General features: G+C 36.5%; 2 protein-coding genes, 1 non-coding gene and 1 pseudogene across 3 annotated transcripts; 1 reads left to right on the top strand and 3 right to left on the bottom strand.

The window, feature by feature from the left end:
- The first annotated feature begins 3,327 nt into the window (after positions 1 to 3,327).
- On the top strand, positions 3,328 to 8,881 carry LOC148194162 (uncharacterized). The gene is made up of 2 exons (XM_088097131.1): positions 3,328 to 5,884; positions 8,429 to 8,881. The coding sequence occupies exons 1-2, from the start codon at positions 3,458 to 3,460 to the stop codon at positions 8,879 to 8,881; spliced, it is 2,880 nt and encodes a 959-aa protein (XP_087953257.1). The 5' UTR covers positions 3,328 to 3,457.
- LOC124824312 (small nucleolar RNA R71) lies at positions 4,005 to 4,110 on the bottom strand. The gene has a single exon (XR_007027712.2). It is a non-coding gene; the product is annotated as a small nucleolar RNA R71 (small nucleolar RNA).
- A 7,210-nt stretch (positions 8,882 to 16,091) lies between the features above and the next one.
- Positions 16,092 to 16,686, bottom strand: LOC148194161 (auxin-induced protein 15A-like). Its single transcript, XM_088096995.1, has one exon. It carries the CDS (start codon positions 16,597 to 16,599, stop codon positions 16,324 to 16,326), a length of 276 nt encoding a protein of 91 aa, XP_087953121.1. The 5' UTR covers positions 16,600 to 16,686; the 3' UTR covers positions 16,092 to 16,323.
- Positions 16,687 to 18,490: 1,804 nt separating this feature from the next.
- On the bottom strand, positions 18,491 to 19,269 carry LOC148194160 (indole-3-acetic acid-induced protein ARG7 pseudogene; annotated as a pseudogene).
- Between the last annotated feature and the right edge of the window lie 222 nt (positions 19,270 to 19,491).

Genomic DNA, 19,491 nt, shown 5'->3' with positions numbered 1-19,491 from the left:
GACCAGACAATTTTTCTCCTTTCTTGTATCTCTTTTATACTCTGTAGTGGTTTTTGGGACACATTGTTAGGTACATCTACACAGACATATAAATATAATCACAAGCAACAAACGCCACAATCCACTTGATTGTAGGCTATGTAAGTTTCAAAAAAGATGGATACAATATAGTCGTCGGTATTTTTATTTATGTCTTTCTCATGTTTGAATACACTATACATAAATAAAACCGAAATTTATGTAGATTTAGAACTAGTTAAGGTAAAGAGGAAACTGAAAATTGGATATCAATAAGAAGAAAAGAGCCCAGGAAATTGGAACAAGGATATTTTGGACATATCTCTAGGTCCTAAACCGTTACAAAAACATTCTATATCATGTCCAGCAGAAATGAAATACTAAAATGACAAAAGGCAGTATTTCTAGAACTTTTACCAAGGTTGATTAAACTCTCTCAGTAGCAAGTGTTGACTGCAGTGAGTTATCTGTTTTAGGATCTTCTATATCTCCTATCATTTTACAATCTCATGAAGAATAAATGTGTGATGCACTCTAGGAAGTTTTCAATGTTGAATGCAGTAAACTTTCTCAATTCCAAAAAATGAAAGAAAGGAAATAATACTTATGATCATGTTACCGTGGATTAGTGTTTAGACACCCTCAGTAAGTAAAGTTCATGAAGAGTAAGTAAGCCTGGTATAAAGCAGGAAGGGTGTTCAAAGCTTTGTAAGCCATTTACAATCAGAAAATTTAATAAAAAAAAATGAATATCAAAGACTTGAAGAAAACTGATAGTTTATTTTTAAAAGTTAGATTAACACAATGAACAGTGCCATTAGGCATTAAGAGGGAATAATTGGGATATCTGAAATTGAGAGAGATGTAGGATGCATGAAATAATTTATTCATTCTTAAAGTGCCTGACACAGTATATCATTTTATTCGTTTAGAGAGTGTCATTCTCTTGACCGAATTTTAACTAGGAACACATTGAATCTAAATCAAATTAAATTATTATACTTTAAACCAATTTATTGAATGTAAATGATTCTGGTCAATCTAAAATATTTCAAATTTTTATAAAAATTATTATAACTAATAAGGAATGATTATGGAATGATTTTTAGATGGTCTTAAGGAATCAGAATATCATATACAGTGAGAACTCGACAATTTGTCACCAATTTCTGTCTAAAGAAATACTACTTATGTATACGACGGTGGAGCATACACCATAAGTGCACACCATGTATCTACCCTTGTTAGGAATGACGTGTTCTGTTACGATTTAAGGTAGGGGTAATAATATGGATTGGAAAGTATATGAGCAGAGAGAATATTTAGTATAAGTTAATTAGAGTAAATAAATATATATTTAGGGAAATATTTAATATAAGATATTTATAATTAAGGATATATGCTAGGATAATATATATACAGAGAGATATTTATATTAAATATAGGGATATTTATATTAAATATTAAATATAAGGATATTTATATTAAATGCAGATATATTCTAGAGGAATATTTAATAAGAGATGGGCAGGAAATAATTAATATAAATAAGGTTAGAGTGTAGAGTTAAAGACATGTTTTTGATTATTGAGTTTTGTAACAGACATTATTGTCTTGTGAGGGAGGTTATGCTCTTAAAGTAATTGAAGGAGATTATGCTCCCAATTATTGTTTACCCTTGTTTATTCAGATATTACCATCAATAAAAGAGATCCATTCATCCATTATTATTCGTTTATTGTTCTATTACGTGTGAGAGAGTGTGAAAGGTTTTATTTGGCTAGTTTACGTACTTAGGTACATAACAATTGGTCCGACCTGTCGGATTGTCAAGAGAGGAAACTGTCGGATCCTAATAAAGGCGAGTGAAAGACATCATGGAGGGAAGAGTGAATGCTGTCGAAGGAAGATTGGAGGTCATAGAAATCTTCATGGGAGGACTGGAGGCAGCAGTTCAGGAACTGGTGAAGGTGATGGGAGAGCGAGGTGACATGAGGGAAATCCTGAGGGAAGTCAGGGGTCTGTCAACGGGAGAAGGAATGAGGAGGACGAGAGAGATGGCAGCAGGCTAGATGGTGGACTGATAAGTGCAAAAAAGTAGTTAATTTTCATATGGAATTTGAGCACTTATGTTTTGAATTGAGTACATTTGTATCAATTTTCCCCAATCTAAGAAAGATGAAATGTAATCACATGTTTCTGAGTTATTGAGTAAAAGGAAATCATTTGATCCCTAGTTTGTATACATTTCAGGTAAACTAAGAGAGAAGAGCAAATTCTGCAATATTTCGCCCAAGCTAGAATGGTTTCGCTTAAGCTAGAATTGTCCAGGAAGCCATTACCTTAAAAGTCATTCTCGCTTAAGCGAGAATATTTTAGCTTAAGCGAGAATGATTATCTTCTCCAAGAAGTTTCTTCTCGCTTAAGCGAGAATAATTTAGCTTAAGCGAGAATTCGGGCAGTTTATATACTTACGAAGCAGAAAGAAAGAGGGAGAACGGAGAGCTACGGAGAAAGAGTACCCAAAGAGTTTTTCTTCCATTTTAGCTTTAGGACCTTCTTCTTCATCTCTTAGAATGTCAATGGCTACCATGAGTGGCTGATCTCTTCTCTTGGGATTGAATGTAATCGATTCGAACTCGGATGTAATCTGGTGATATTTATATATAGCATTTCTGTTTTTATTCAACATTGGTATTTTTGTTCTACTCTTAATGCTTGACTCTACCTGATCAATAGTTTCATGAATGTGGATTTTAGACTTGACTGGGAAGTATTTCTAAAACCCTGATTTGAGCAAGAATACTTGATATTCTGTGATGCTAGGGATAGATTTCAGTTTATCAATTGCTTATAACACTTGAATATAATGCTGGACAGTTTGTTGGATATGTGAGGAATCAATATTCAAGGAACTGATCTTATGAATTTTATATGCGAGGAATCGATATAAATGACTTTTGTGTGTTGCATCAATATTGGTAATTTCAGTTGCTATATGTTTGTATTCATCCAGATTGCAGACGAGTAAGATAGATGAATTCAATCCCAACTTCTCATATTAACCTTTGTTAAGTTATTTGTTGTTATTATTTTACTTTCACGCAACGCAGTTTTATTTATCAACATCCATCATGAATCAAATTGAACATCCTTGTATATATACTGTTTGAGATAACAATTTATCTATTTAATCGAAACTGTTCCTCGTGGGTTCGACACTCTTACTTAAAAAATCATTATACTACAGTTGACTATTGGTACGCTTGCCAAAAGTTTAACAAGTATTTTTGGCGCCGCTGCCGGGGAATGGTTTCTTTTGAATTTTAAAAAGTTATCTCATCCAGCTTTGTGAATATATTTTCTTTTTCTTCTTAATTAGATAGTTTATTTTATTTTTTTTCATTTGTACTAATCCTTGCTTGAGCTGTTTTAATTTATGTTCTTAAGAGGTCAGGTTTCTAAAGATCAATTAGCATTTGACCCAGAGATAGAAAAAACCGCTCGAAGAAGTAGAGGCAAAAACAAGAAGAAGCAAGGAAAAACAAAGGAAAAATCTTCCAATACTTCCATCACACATCAGGAAACAGAAAACATGGCGGAAGAAGGACCAAATCCACCTAGAAGAACACTTGGAGACTATGCTATGCAACAAGGGCCAAGATATTTTTCTAGCATAGTAATACCGCCCACCACCAAAACTTTGGAGATGAAGCCAGCTTTCCTTAGCCTAATCAGTTCTCATCAATTCACTGGAATGGATAATGAAGATCCATACATTCATCTCTCTACATTCTATGAACTGGTAGGAACTATGGGGTTTGAAGAAGGAGATCTTGACCATGTATATATGCGTTTGTTTCCTTTTTCTTTGACAGGTAGAGCAAAGGAATGGCTTAAATCACATCCCAACCAGAGTCTGAACAAGTGGAGTGATGTAGAAGATAAATTCTTGAACAGATTCTTTCCACCTTCTCGTTACATTAAGGCAAAAGCTGAGATTTCTACTTTTAGGCAAGGACAAGATGAACCATTCTGTGAAGCTTGGGAACGATTTAATTCTTTGTTGAGGAGATGCCCCAATCATGGTTTTGAAGATATTGCTCAACTGAATATTTTCTGCAATGGTCTGAGGCCAGACACCAAAATGATATTAGATGCAGCGGCTGGAGGAACAATGATGTCTGTAGATGCAGAACAAGCAACAAGAATCATTGAGGCACTAGCATCTACAGACCATCAAGCCCAACATAACAGACAAACAGTTCAGCGGAAAGGAATTCTTGATCTCAGCACTACAGATGCAATTTTAGCTCAAAATAAAATTCTAACTCAGCAGATGGAAGCATTAACCAAACAGATGGCTAACTTACCTGAGCAGTTAAAAGCAGTACAATCTCCTCCTAGTCAACAACCCATGAGATGTAACTTTTGTGGAGGTGACCATCCCAATGGTCATTGTTCATATCAAAGTAGCCCACAAGAAGGAGAAGTTCAATATGTGAGTAATCAAGGAAGATCAGGGAATTTCTCTAACAACAATAATTTTTCACAGGGGTGGAGAAACAATCAAAGTCAGAATTTTGGATGGAAACAAGATGCTGGTCCTTCAAATAGACAACCTCCTTATCAGCATCAACAACAAAATCCTTCTGTGTATGAAAGAACAACCAAATTAGAGGATACTTTAGAAAAATTCATGCAAGCTTCTATGAATAATCAGAAAAATACAGAAGCTTCAATCAGGAATCTTGAAACACAGGTGGGACAGTTGGCTAAACAACTATCAGATCAACAAGCAGGTCATTTTTCAGCCAACACCCAAACTAATCCCAAGGAGCATTGTAAATCAATTACTACTAGGAGTGGAAAAATTGTGGGAAGAGGGATCGGAGACAATCTTGTTGTGGAGGAGGAAGTTTTGGAGGAAAAAGAAAATGAAAAAGAAAAAAATGAGTGTGAGGAAGAGGAAGAGAAAAATAAAAGTGAGTATGGAAATAAAAGAAAAGAAAAAGAAGAAATAAAAAGAAATGAGGAGAAAAAGAGGGAGAAAGGTGAGAAACAGGTGCCGCAGTTGAAGAACCTACCTTACCCTCCAAATTCGTCCAAAAGAGATAAGGAAAGGCAGTTTGCTAGGTTCATGGATATTTTCAAGCGACTGCAGATTAATATTCCATTTGTGGAAGCTATGGAGCAGATGCCAACTTATGCAAAATTCATGAAGGAGCTCCTGACAAAGAAAAGAAGATTTTCTGAAGAGACAGTGGAGCTTGAAGCAGGCTGCAGTGCTATAATCCAAAAATCATTACCCCAAAAATCCAAGGACCCTGGAAGTTTCACCATTCCAGTCACAATTGGGACATTGCCAGTAGGTAAAGCCTTACTTGATTTGGGTGCTAGTATAAATTTGATGCCTTTGTCCATGCTAAGAAGGATAGGAGATTTGGAAGTAAGGCCTACACGGATGACATTACAATTAGCTGACAGATCCCTAAAATATCCTTATGGAGTGGCAGAGGATGTCTTAGTTAAAGTTGATAAATTCATGTTCCCAGTTGACTTTGTGGTAATGGATATTGAGGAGGATGTTGAAGTTCCTCTGATTCTGGGAAGACCTTTTATGAAGACTGCTAAGGTCATTATTGATGTTGATGATGGCAAACTAAAGGTCAGAGTGCAGGATGATGAAGTCAACTTTAATGTTTTTGAAGCAATTCAGCATCCTAATGATAAACAACAATGTTTCAAAATGGATGTGGTAGATGAAATTTGTCTAGCAGCCAGGAAGCAATTGGTAAAAGCAAGTCCATTGGAGAAAGCTTTAATCGGTGCTTGTGATGAGTTGGAAGAAGAAGATGAGAAGAAAGTTAATGAATATTTGATACACTTGACTTCAACAGAAGCGCTTGCATTGAATGAAATACAATATGAAAAATTGCAGCAAGAAAAGAAAACTGAAAGTCAGAAGCTGGAATTGAAAGTGTTACCTCCCCATTTAAAATATGTTTTTCTTGCAGACGGAGGTAACAAACCAGTGGTGATTAGCAATGCCTTAACGATTTCTGAAGAAGAGAAGTTGATCTCAGTTCTCAAAGCCAATGAAGATGCCATAGGTTGGACCTTATCTGATTTGAAAGGGATTAGTCCATCCTATTGTATGCACAAAATTCACATGGAGCAAGATTTTAAGCCTGTAGCCCAACCCCAAAGGCGATTGAATCCAACCATGAAAGAGGTGGTAAAGAAAGAAGTGATGAAGCTACTTGACGCAGGTATGATCTATCCCATTTCTGACAGTGCCTGGGTCAGTCCGGTCCAGGTAGTTCCAAAAAAGGGAGGTATGACTGTGGTTTGCAATGATAAAAATGAATTAATCCCCACTAGAACAGTCACAGGCTGGAGAATGTGCATAGACTATAGGAAATTAAATCAAGCCACTAGGAAGGATCATTTTCCTTTACCTTTCATGGATCAAATGTTAGAAAGGTTGGCAGGACAAGCTTTTTATTGTTTTCTTGATGGATATTCCGGTTACAATCAGATAGCTGTAGATCCAGAAGATCAGGAAAAAACTGCTTTTACTTGTCCTTTTGGTGTGTTTGCTTACAGGAAAATGCCATTCGGATTATGTAACGCACCAGCAACCTTTCAACGGTGCATGCTTGCAATTTTCTCTGACTTGATAGAGAAAAATATAGAAGTTTTTATGGATGACTTTTCCGTATTCGGTGCTTCATTTGATCAATGTTTGGAGAATTTGAATACTATATTGAAACGATGTGTTGATACCAATTTGGTATTGAATTGGGAAAAGTGTCATTTCATGGTCACTGAAGGTGTGGTGTTGGGTCACAAAATCTCTGCCAAGGGAATTGAAGTGGATAGGGCCAAAGTGGAGATCATAGAAAAACTTCCCCCACCAACCAATGTGAAGGGTATTAGGAGTTTTCTAGGCCATGCTGGCTTTTACAGGAGATTCATCAAGGATTTCTCCAGAGTTGCCAAACCACTTAGCAATCTACTCAATAAGGATACACCTTTTAAATTTGATGCTGAATGCTTGCATGCGTTTGAATTGTTAAAACAAAAGTTAGTTTCAGCTCCTGTGATAATTGCTCCTGATTGGAATTTAGGCTTTGAATTAATGTGTGATGCTAGTGACTATGCCATAGGAGCTGTTTTGGGACAGAGAAAATCAAAAGTTTTTCATGCTATACACTATGCTAGCAAAGTCCTTAATGAAGCTCAAATCAATTATGCCACAACTGAAAAGGAATTGTTAGCTATTGTATATGCATTGGAAAAATTTAGAGCATATTTGATTGGTTCATTTATTACAATATATACTGATCATGCTGCAATTAAGTACTTGTTAACCAAATCTGATTCAAAGCCAAGACTGATTAGATGGATTTTATTGTTGCAAGAATTTGATTTGGTAATTAAGGACAAAAAGGGAAAAGAAAATTTTGTAGCTGATCATCTTTCCAGATTGGTAAATCATGAGGTGACCAATACTCAATCAGAAGTGCAGGAGGAATTTCCTGATGAAAAACTGATGATGGTGCAAGAAAGGCCATGGTTTGCTGACATGGCCAATTTCAAAGCTGCAGGAGTCATACCTGAAGATTTTAATTGGCACCAGAAGAAGAAATTCTTAAGAGATGCACAACAATATGTGTGGGATGATCCTCATTTATTCAAAATTGGAGCTGATCAACTGTTAAGAAGGTGTGTATCCAATGAAGAAGCTAAAAACATTTTGTGGCATTGTCACAGTTCCCCATATGGTGGACATTTTAATGGCGAGAGGACAGCTGCAAAAATCCTCCAATCTGGTTTTTATTGGCCAACCTTGTTCAAGGATGCATACAAATATGTTCAGCAGTGCAATAGTTGTCAAAGAACAGGTGGAATCTCAAAAAGACATGAAATGCCTCTGAATATTATTTTGGAAGTAGAAGCTTTTGATTGTTGGGGAATTGATTTTGTAGGACCACTTCCATGTTCTTTCTCCAATGAATATATTTTGGTTGCAGTTGATTATGTGACAAAATGGGTTGAAGCACTGGCAACTTCTAAGGCTGATGCCAAAACAGTGATCAAATTTCTCAAAAGAAATATATTTTGTAGGTTTGGCACCCCAAGAGTGTTGATAAGTGATGGAGGTTCACACTTTTGCAATGATCAACTTCAGAAATGTTTGGAGCATTATGGAGTTCGACATAAAATTGCATCACCTTATCATCCACAGACCAATGGACAAACAGAGGTGTCAAACAGGGAAATCAAGCGTATCTTAGAGAAAACAGTGACATCTTCCAGGAAGGATTGGTCAATGAAGTTGGATGACGCACTATGGGCGTATAGAACTGCTTATAAGTCCCCTACTGGTTTATCCCCATTTCAGTTGGTATATGGGAAGTCATGTCACTTACCAGTTGAGTTGGAACATAAGGCATTTTGGGCACTGAAATTTCTAAATTTTGACTCAAAGGCAGCAGGAGAGAAAAGAAGATTACAACTGCAGGAATTGGAAGAAATGAGACACAATGCTTATGAATCCTCTAAGCTCTACAAGGAAAGGATGAAGGCTTATCATGACAAGAAAATTTTAAAGAGAGAATTTTATCCAGGCCAATCAGTGTTACTGTTCAATTCCAGGTTAAGGTTATTTCCTGGAAAACTCAAATCAAAATGGTCAGGACCATTTCTTGTCAAGGTTGTCAAACCTTATGGAGCTATTGAGTTAGAGGATCCAGAATCTAAAAGAAGTTGGGTTGTGAATGGACAAAGATTGAAGCCCTACTTTGGTGGTGAGGTTGACACACTTGCCACAATCATCCAATTGGACGAACCATAATGATACAGGCGTCAGGCTCGTGACGTTAAACAAGCGCTTCTTGGGAGGCAACCCATTGTTTAATTATGTCTTCGCATTTCAAATTCATCTTGTTTGTTAGTTGTGTTGTGTATATATTGTGTTTGCATGAAAAGGGTAAGTTTTAACATTTAAATGTCTCAATAGGGCAACCCATGCATGCTAGTGTTGTTTTTTTTTTTTTTTGACCAAAATGTTTGTGTCATGCATGAGAATAAGTTCTGGTGCCAAAGTTGAGTTCATTGAATGTTAAAAATTACCTTGTTTTGGCCAAATTGTGAAAGTTGCACTTAAAAGTTTGATTTTGCATTTGATGATGTAAAACTTTTAGGGATGGAAGATAATTGGTTGAGGAATAGATTGAATTGTGTCTCTGGAATAATTGGATTGAGTTCATCTTGATTGAGGGGAGTACAAGTTGAAAATTTTTCAAAAGGAAAAATACTGCACTATTTTCGCTTAAGCTAAACATTTTTCGCCTGGGCTAAATATGCAGGAAACTGAAGAACAAGTTTTGCTGATATTTTAGCTTAAGCTAAAATTTTTCGCTTAAGCTAAAAATGTCCTGCAACTTAAGTTGAGCACTGGAGCTTTCTCGCGTGAGCGAAATCTGCTTCGTCTGGGCTAGATTGAGGCTAACACTTGGGGTGCTCACTGGAACCATCTCGCTTAAGCTAAAAGTCAGCCGCCTAGGCGAAAATGAAAAATCAAATTCCAGTACTCATTGGAACATTTTCGCTTGAGCTTAATCAAGTCGCCTGGGCGAGAATTCGGCTAACACTTGGGGTGCTCACTGGAACCATCTCGCTTAAGCTAAAAATCAGCCGCCTAGGCGAAAATGGAAAATCAAATTCCAGTACTCACTGGAACATTTTCGCTTGAGCTAAATCAAGTCGCTTGGGCGAGAATTCGGCTATAACTTGGAATGCCCTCTGGAACAATTTCGCTTGTGCGAAACCATACTCGCCTAAGCGAAAGCGCCCTGCAAATAAGGATGGGCCACTGGAGTTTCTTTTCGCTTTGGCGAAACTTGGCTCGCCTGGGCGAGATCTTTTAAAAACTGAACCTGTCGTTTTAGCTTAAGCGAAAAAATTTTAGCTTAAGCGAGAACACGTAACCTTTTGTTAAAACCCAGAAAAAGGAAGAGTTGTTCATAACTTTCTTCTTTTCACAACCGTGCTTTCTCTCCTAAAGATTTAGGGCCCGAGTTCTTGATCCAGTAGCACACATTTCACTCACCAATCTCTTCCTCCCTTTGCTAATCTCCCTTGAAGGTAAGCTCTACTTCCTCATCTCCCATTTTCACCGAACAAATTTGGGGTTTTTGCTCTTTATGTTTTTGTGGAACCCTAGGTTACTACCCATGCGGGTTGTTGTTGTCCATGAACTATTGTGAGTGTTTAAATGTGAGTTTTTGGTATAACTGAACAATGTAGGTTGTTTGTGCACAAATTAATTCATGCAAAATTGATTTTGAAGATGCACATGAACTGTTTGATGAAATGCTTAACTTAGTTGACGAAATGCACACAAATTGATGTTGTACATGTCATGACTTGGATATTTAGAAATGGCTACTTCAATATCAGCAACTAACTTGGGATACATGTAGTGGGTTATTTTGATCTTTGCAGGACAATGGCTAGAACAAAGACAACTGCTAGACCTCCCCCTACTAGATCCCACAAAGGAAAGAGGAGAAGAACCAGTCCCTCTCCTGAAAGACCAATCAGAAATTTGTTCAGAGATCCTAAAAGACAGGAGAGGTATGAAGAGATAAAACATTGGTACTTCATCACAGAGAGAAAAGTGGCTTTGCTTCCAGAGGAATATGATCCCTTCTTAAATGGCCTTTTGAGAAGAAATTGGATGAGATTAGCTGATCCTTTGCCTAAGTTTGATCCTGAAATTGTCAGAGAATTTTATGCGAATGCTTATCCTTTAGATGGTCTGGGAGACAAGCGGTCCAAGGTTAGAGGTCGATGGGTTACTTATGACCGAGCCTCAATTAGTGAATTCCTGGGCCATCCGTTGCCACTAGCAGAAGGTCAATTGTGTGATTATACAAGAAGGAGAAGAAGTCAAGAAGCTTTTGATGAAGAAGAAGTTGCCAACTTGATTTGCATTTCTAACAGGTCCTATCGGCTTGGATCCTCTGGCGATCCTCGCAGAATACTTCGAACAGATATGAAGACTTTGGCTCAAGTTTGGATGACTTTCTTACTCTCAAATATTGTACCCATTGGCCATGTGTCTGACTTGAATGTGCCAAGATGCCATCTTCTTTTTTATATAATGAGAGAGGATTTCACTGTGGATGTGGCCACCATTATCTCTGAGGAAATCCATAAATTTGTGCGGTATGAAGTCAACAAAAACAATGAGAAGAGCAAAGGTGCTTTAGGATTTCCAGCTTTAATCACAGCTCTTTGCCAAGCACAAGGGGTGGAGGTAGACTTAAGTGTTAAGATAAGACCTACCATTACCAAGAGATTTATTGAGAAATTTTGTACCAACCCCGCAGAAATTGTGCAACAGTTGGAACAACCTGCAGCTGCAGAACAAACACCATGTCCTGAACAACAACCTCAACTCAACATACATGATGACTTACTTGAGCAAATGAGGTATTTGAGGTTGCAAATGGAGCACACTTGCCAGCAGAATATTTCCATTCATAGAGGACAACTCCACCTTCATGAGTACCTCTATAACAATGTTCGAGGACCGTATCCAGGCATGACTCCACCAGAATTCTTAGCATACTTGCAGTGGCCTGGGGACAGTCCAATTTTTTCAGGGGGAGGCAGACCAACTGGGCCTAGCAGCACTTTTGCAGCTGGATTCACACCAGGTGAGGGGCCATCAGGAGTTGCAGGTAGAGATGACCTTGCTGTGGGGGAAGAGGAAGTCAGAGTGGACCTTCAAGAGGAGGAGTTTCAAACTGATTTTGATAGAGTTATGAGGGGAGATTGGCACACAGAACTATTCCAACCTCCAGAACTCAATGAAATACGGTTGTTTTGTTTCACTGCAGAACTTTTATTTTAGTAATATTATGCTTTAGTTGTCTTGGTTAGAATGTACAGTTTCACTTACCTTTTGCTTACTTTTCTTTTGCTTAATATTGCACAGAACACATACACAGCTAAAATGAATTTTTTGGGAATTATAAGAAAATCTTTCTTGAGGAAATTGGTTAAAGAGAAATCAAGTTTCAAAAAGTGTCCTGAAAAAAAAAAAAAAAAAATTTTTGGTTGAATCCATAGTTAAATGGGATTAGGATATCAGTGCTGGATAAGTGGTTAAGATAATCAATTGTAACAACAAGTGATATACCAAGGAAAGAAACCAAACACAAAACCTAGTGACTGTGTGAATCCTTAAACAGTTTGAGAGTTTCCACTGTTTGTTGTCAAGTTGATATTGCTTGAGTTTTCATTTGGATAACATCACACCTGAAGCATGGAAATGATCAAGGCAGTTTTGTTGAATGTAAATAACTCAATTAGTGCCAAACATCCAACCTAGGAATAATTATCCTTTTGTGACAGCCCATTTGAGCCTAATTGTTTTGAATTATACACCTTAACCTTAACTTTAATTAATATTCCCTCCCTTTGCACACTTTAGGGATAGAGAGCATAGGTGCATTTTATTCAACTTTAAAATGGGAATTGGTTGGTGGAATTGTACTTAGAAAAGAAAGGGGCTGAGAAATTTGTACTATAATTCACTCCTTTATAGAAATATATATATATATATATATATATATATATATATATATATATATATATATTCAAAAAAAAAAAAAAAAAAACAACAACAAAAACAAAAACAAAAAAAAAGAAAAAACAAAAAAAAAAAGGAGTGAATAATGAATGAAAAAGAAACATTGGGTTTTGAATTATGAGATGGGATGAATTGAGAGTAGAATTGGAAGTGAGTTTAAAGTGTAGTTATGCTCTCTTTTCTAAAGTTGTGCTTTTGTTATCTTGAAAAACCATAATTCTTGGAAACCCAGCCTCATTACAACCCTTGAAAGACCTTGAGATTCATGCTGATTGTGTGTGTGGTTTGATTGAAAATGACTGGCAATTTTAACTTGTTCAATTTCAGTGGAAAATGAGAGAAACACATCCTTGTAAGATTTAAGAGAGAATTTCCTTGGTTAGAAACAATGGCTCTTACAATTGATTGTCTTGAAAAATTTATTGCACTTTTATCCTGCTTTTATTTGCTAATTGGATTCACCATTTTGAATCTGTAGTTTGGAATGCAGAAGTTGTTTTGTAAGGATAATGAAATCGATTTCTCAAATAACCAATTTCAAAGTTTGAGTTTTGAAAAGCTGTTGGGATTTTATTACTTTGCTTGAGGACAAGCAAGATGCTAGGTTGGGGGGAGTTGATAAGTGCAAAAAAGTAGTTAATTTTCATATGGAATTTGAGCACTTATGTTTTGAATTGAGTACATTTGTATCAATTTTCCCCAATCTAAGAAAGATGAAATGTAATCACATGTTTCTGAGTTATTGAGTAAAAGGAAATCATTTGATCCCTAGTTTGTATACATTTCAGGTAAACTAAGAGAGAAGAGCAAATTCTGCAATATTTCGCCCAAGCTAGAATGGTTTCGCTTAAGCTAGAATTGTCCAGGAAGCCATTACCTTAAAAGTCATTCTCGCTTAAGCGAGAATATTTTAGCTTAAGCGAGAATGATTATCTTCTCCAAGAAGTTTCTTCTCGCTTAAGCGAGAATAATTTAGCTTAAGCGAGAATTCGGGCAGTTTATATACTTACGAAGCAGAAAGAAAGAGGGAGAACGGAGAGCTACGGAGAAAGAGTACCCAAAGAGTTTTTCTTCCATTTTAGCTTTAGGACCTTCTTCTTCATCTCTTAGAATGTCAATGGCTACCATGAGTGGCTGATCTCTTCTCTTGGGATTGAATGTAATCGATTCGAACTCGGATGTAATCTGGTGATATTTATATATAGCATTTCTGTTTTTATTCAACATTGGTATTTTTGTTCTACTCTTAATGCTTGACTCTACCTGATCAATAGTTTCATGAATGTGGATTTTAGACTTGACTGGGAAGTATTTCTAAAACCCTGATTTGAGCAAGAATACTTGATATTCTGTGATGCTAGGGATAGATTTCAGTTTATCAATTGCTTATAACACTTGAATATAATGCTGGACAGTTTGTTGGATATGTGAGGAATCAATATTCAAGGAACTGATCTTATGAATTTTATATGCGAGGAATCGATATAAATGACTTTTGTGTGTTGCATCAATATTGGTAATTTCAGTTGCTATATGTTTGTATTCATCCAGATTGCAGACGAGTAAGATAGATGAATTCAATCCCAACTTCTCATATTAACCTTTGTTAAGTTATTTGTTGTTATTATTTTACTTTCACGCAACGCAGTTTTATTTATCAACATCCATCATGAATCAAATTGAACATCCTTGTATATATACTGTTTGAGATAACAATTTATCTATTTAATCGAAACTGTTCCTCGTGGGTTCGACACTCTTACTTAAAAAATCATTATACTACAGTTGACTATTGGTACGCTTGCCAAAAGTTTAACATGGACACCGAGAGGAGCAACCGTATTGGAGGAGAAGGGTAGACTTACCCATCTTCGAAGGAAGCGATCCTTTGAATTGGATCAACAGAGCGGACAAATTCTTTGAGCTACAAGGAGTGTCGGAGGAAGAAAAGTTGCGCCTAGCCTATATCAGCATGGAGGGAATCGCGGGACACTGGTTCAGATTTTGGAGGGAGAAGGCCAGGAACCGTTCGTGGGCAGGATTAAAGGAGTCAATGGTGATCCGTTTTGGAGGAAGAAACCGGGGAACCGTCTTCAAGAGACTGGCAGCCTGTAAACAATCAGGAACCGTGGAAGAATACATCTAAGAATTTGAAGTCTTGGTCGGCCATACGGAAACAATGTCCGACGCACAGCTGATGGGGTACTTTATGGTTGGATTGCAGGAGGGGATCCGTAATCAACTCAGATTACTTGATCCGCGGGAGTTGATGGACGTTATGAGACTGGCAAAGGACGTGGAAGAGTTCCAAGGGGGCGTGAAGGCTGGGAGCGGAAGTGTGTTCGAGAATCAATCTGGAGAAAAATCGAACGGGGTGGATACGCGACTAGAGCTCAGTCGCCCGAACCAAGGCCGAACAGTAACTGCCGTGGAGAGCCGAGCGGACATCACGGAGAATGTGGGGACCGAACGAAAGGAAAGAAACGTGAGGGATCTACCTTATGAGGAATATGAAAAACATAGGAAAGAAGGAAGGTGCTTTAGATGCGGCGAGCGGTTCGGTCTTGCTCACCGTTGTCCAGACAAGAGTTTGAGAGTCCTGATATATGCAGAGGACGACGAAGAATTTCCACCACCCAAACCTCCAGACTTGAATTGATGAGGAGGCATGAGATCAAGCTCCCCAATCCAACCTTGGGGACAAGGTTGTTTTACAGCGGGGAGTAATGTTACGATTTAAGGTAGGGGTAATAATATGGGTTGGAAAGTATATGAGCAGAGAGAATATTTAGTATAAGTTAATTAGAGTAAATAAATAAAGTATAAGTTAATTAGAGTAAATAAATAAAGTATAAGTTAATTAGAGTAAATAAATATATATTTAGGAAAATATTCAATATAAAATATTTATAATTAAGGATATATGCTAGGATAATATATATACGGAGAGATATTTATATTAAATATAGGGATATTTATATTAAATATTAAATATAATGATATTTATATTAAATGCAGATATATTCTAGAGGAATATTTAATAAGAGATTGGCGGGAAATAATTAATATAAATAAGGTTAGAGTCTAGAGTTAAAGACATGCTTTTGATTATTGAGTTTTGTAACAGACATTATTGTCTTGTGAGGGAGGTTATGCTCTCAAAGTAATTGAAGGAGGTTATGCTCCCAATTATTGTTTACCCTTGTTTATTCAGATATTACCATCAATAAAAGAGATCCATTCATCCATTATTATTCGTTTATTGTTCTATTACGTGTGAGAGAGTGTGAAAGGTTGTATTTGGTTAGTTTACATACTCAGGTACGTAACATGTTCTGTTCTTGATTATAAATTGAAAAAAGTAAAGTCTAGCTATTTTTTCTTGCTGCTATCAACGGTGTCCACACAAGGAGAAGAAAACATTATAACTAATAAACATGAAGCACAGAGAAAATGCTTGATCAAATGAAAATTTTCTCATTGCATATAAAAAAAAAACAATGATTTTTTCAATCTAAGTATTTTCTTTTCCCTATTTCCTCATAAAGGGAGTTCTTTACAAGTTGAGAAGATTCCTAGTATACAAAAATGTCACTTCTATTCTAAGTCAATCTCCTGAAATGTGAGATTTATCATCCATTCAAGCAAGAAGTGATACGGTTGAAGACATCTTCGCTGCAAGGAATTGTGAGGCCACCCATGAAGTGCTCATATCCAAACTCCTCTTCAGCTTGACTCAACAAGTCTTGGAAGGAAGGTTGGTTCAAGTATGACACAGGGATCATGAACCGCTTCATTTTCTCTCCAACATACACCGCAAGATAGCCTTTTGGTGCATTCACTGCTCTTGAAGACGCTTGACTGACTGCAAATAATGTTTTTTTGCTACCTGGTAAACGAAAACCCATTGTTGTATTGATTTTGTTACAGACTTGAGAATAGAATAGTTTTAGAGAACTCTTGAATATAAGCTGTGTAATTTTGAATGCTTTGGGTTGGCCTATATGCTTGAAGCCATGCATATATATATAGATAAAAGGATACGAAACTTGCTGATGCATAGATTATTGGTTAAAGAAGGATTATGGGTTGGAGCAGTGGGGCCAGATGAAAGACATGGTATATGGTGTTGTCTACAAGAACTTATCTTGATAATCACTGTTACATGTATTTATGGAAAGAAAAGTCTAATGGGAACATGTCACTTATTGAAGGTGGTGGGGGAGGGAAACTTCATTTTTTCTAATTTCATGTTCTGTTGCTTAGAATCTGGCACGTACACAAAAAAGGTGGTCCAGAGTACCTTATGGTCATGCACTCAATGTGAGTTCTCTTCTTACCTCTACTGTTTTGGAGCAATCAAGTAGCTCTTCTCAAGGCTCAACATTTACTAGATGCTTATGTAACCCTGATATTAGTTGGAATGTGGTAGATGTATATCAACATTATAGTCGTATTTAAAGAAACATGTGACGATGTCTTAGGCATGTCTGCTCTTGCCTGTCAATGATGTAGCTAGATCACAATAAATGAGCAAGAACTAGCTTTCACCTCCAATAATGTGTTTAATGTCTGCACTCCTAGTCATTCATAAAAGATGTTTCTAAAACAATACCATGTATTATGAGACAGACATCATTTTCTGCTGCCAAAGCAACTCAATGGCCTTGGAATCTGTTTATGATATTCCAGAGGCAATGCTGATTTTGAAACACTTAAGGAACTAAGTTTTACTGAAATACAGCTACTGCAAATTGTGTAGAAAATTTAAAAGGAGCAATATCTTTTGGGGCTAAAATGTTTTCTCTTTTGATTATTATTTTTTTCTCTCTCTACTACATTCAAAACATTTTAAATATTGAGAAGTAACGGTTAGTTAATAAGAATTACATAAGTACTACATGATCTTATCAGGATCTTGAGCGTGGATTTACGAACAGGTGGCAAGATCCTAATCGTGGCTTGAATATCACAATGGAATTCCTTGTTGCTCAGAGGGAAAGATCCACCTGCAATAGACTCTCTAATGCTTAAGTCACTAAAAGAGTTTGGATCTTTTATGAATATAGTATTGAGTATGAGTAATTATTAAGTTGAGTATTCTTTGGAGAATATTAGTTGTATTTATAGGGTAAACACGAGTCGTGAATCTATGTTCTCATTAAAATAATACTTAGCTCTTATATAATAATGTTGATAACAACATAATGATATCTCATTATAAATAGTAATCATAATATCAAGTTATGATACGTGAATATTGTCCAATAGACGTAGGCTTGGCTTTTTCAGAATGAAGAGGCTTAAAGGACCTTGTTGAACCGTGTTCTTTAGTATGTCTATTAAGCCGAGAAAGAACATAAGCCCAAAGTTTCGGTAGTTTGATTTGGTGTATGTGATTGCATATGATCTCTTGGTTGGGCTTTGGCCAATTTGTATAGTTTGCAGGTGGATTCACGGCTCCAGACTTTTCATATCCATATCTTCCAGTTTAGGTACGGATTCTTTCATGTATGTCCAGTAGAGGAATCCAACAGATATCTTCCACAATTTGGTAGCAGAGAATGTGCTTCAATTCTGATTTCTGGCGTGGTATCTAAAATTTTTAATTTTGAATGTGTACTTGTTAATATAATCTACTTTAATTTTGTCCCAAATAAATTTATCTTTCTCTTTGATCCTAGAAAGACACTCTGTTCTACCCTTGTTTAGAATCAAGTGTTTTGTTGCTACTTTCTATAGTTTTAAAACAAAGTCTAGTATTTAATGCACTGAATGAAACATTGTAACTAATAAATAAAAAACTAAACCGAGATGCCTTAGCAGTTGAATTCATTCTCATTGTAGAAAAAAATAATTGTCAACTGGATGGTCTTTCATTTCCCAAATTCACAGGAAAGAGACAACTTTACAAGATGAGAATATTCCTATTGTACAAAAATGCTACTACTAATCTATGTCAGCCTCAAAAATTGAGATTTATTGTCCATTCAAACAAGAAGTAATATGTTGGAAGACATGTTCGCTGCAAGGAATTGTGAGGCCACCCATGGGATGATCATATCCAAACTCTTCCTCAGCTTGACTCAACAAGTCTTGGAATAGCGGTTGGTTCAGGTGTGATACAGGAATCACAAACCGTTTCATATTCTCTCCGACATAGACTGCAAGGTATCCCTTTGGCGCATCCAACACTTTTGAAGATGATTGATTTCTCCCAGATGAAGTCCTTCTGATACCGGGTAAACGAAAGCCCATTGTTGTATTAACCGTGTGAGAAATTCGAGAACAAAAGGGTTTTGAGAAATTCTTGAAACTAAGTTTTTGAATTTTGAATGCTTTAGGATGTGAATGATCTGCGTTGGTTCTAAAGGTGTGCAGCCATGAATTATATATAGAGATAAAAGGCTATCGGAGAAACCACTTGATAGATGAATTATTGATTCAGGAGAGATATGAGACTGGAATAATGGGACCAAATCATAGACAAGTTATATGGTGCTGTCTTCAAATTATTACATGTGTCTCCAGAATAGAAAGATGTATCGTGTTTAGTATATTACACCTCTGTGGCTCATATCGTCTCATCACACATTCATTGTTGGTCGTCATTGTTTCAGAGTTATCTCAATCCTCAACATTTACAGGTTGCTTATTTCACCCTTGTATTAGTTGGTACATGAAAGCTGCATATATCAACAGCATAATAGTCTTATTTAAATATACATGTGAGATGTCTGCAGTATGTCTACTACATGTCTATCAATGAGTGAACAAGAATTAGGTTTCAGCTTTGATGA

The sequence above is a fragment of the Vigna umbellata genome, chromosome 8, assembly GCF_029865625.1.
Source record: "Vigna umbellata cultivar VRB3 chromosome 8, Vumbellata_1.0, whole genome shotgun sequence".
Taxonomy (NCBI): Eukaryota; Viridiplantae; Streptophyta; class Magnoliopsida; order Fabales; family Fabaceae; genus Vigna; species Vigna umbellata.
The sequence above is the reverse complement of the archived record's forward strand: the minus strand, read 5'-3'. Positions and strand labels throughout refer to the sequence as shown.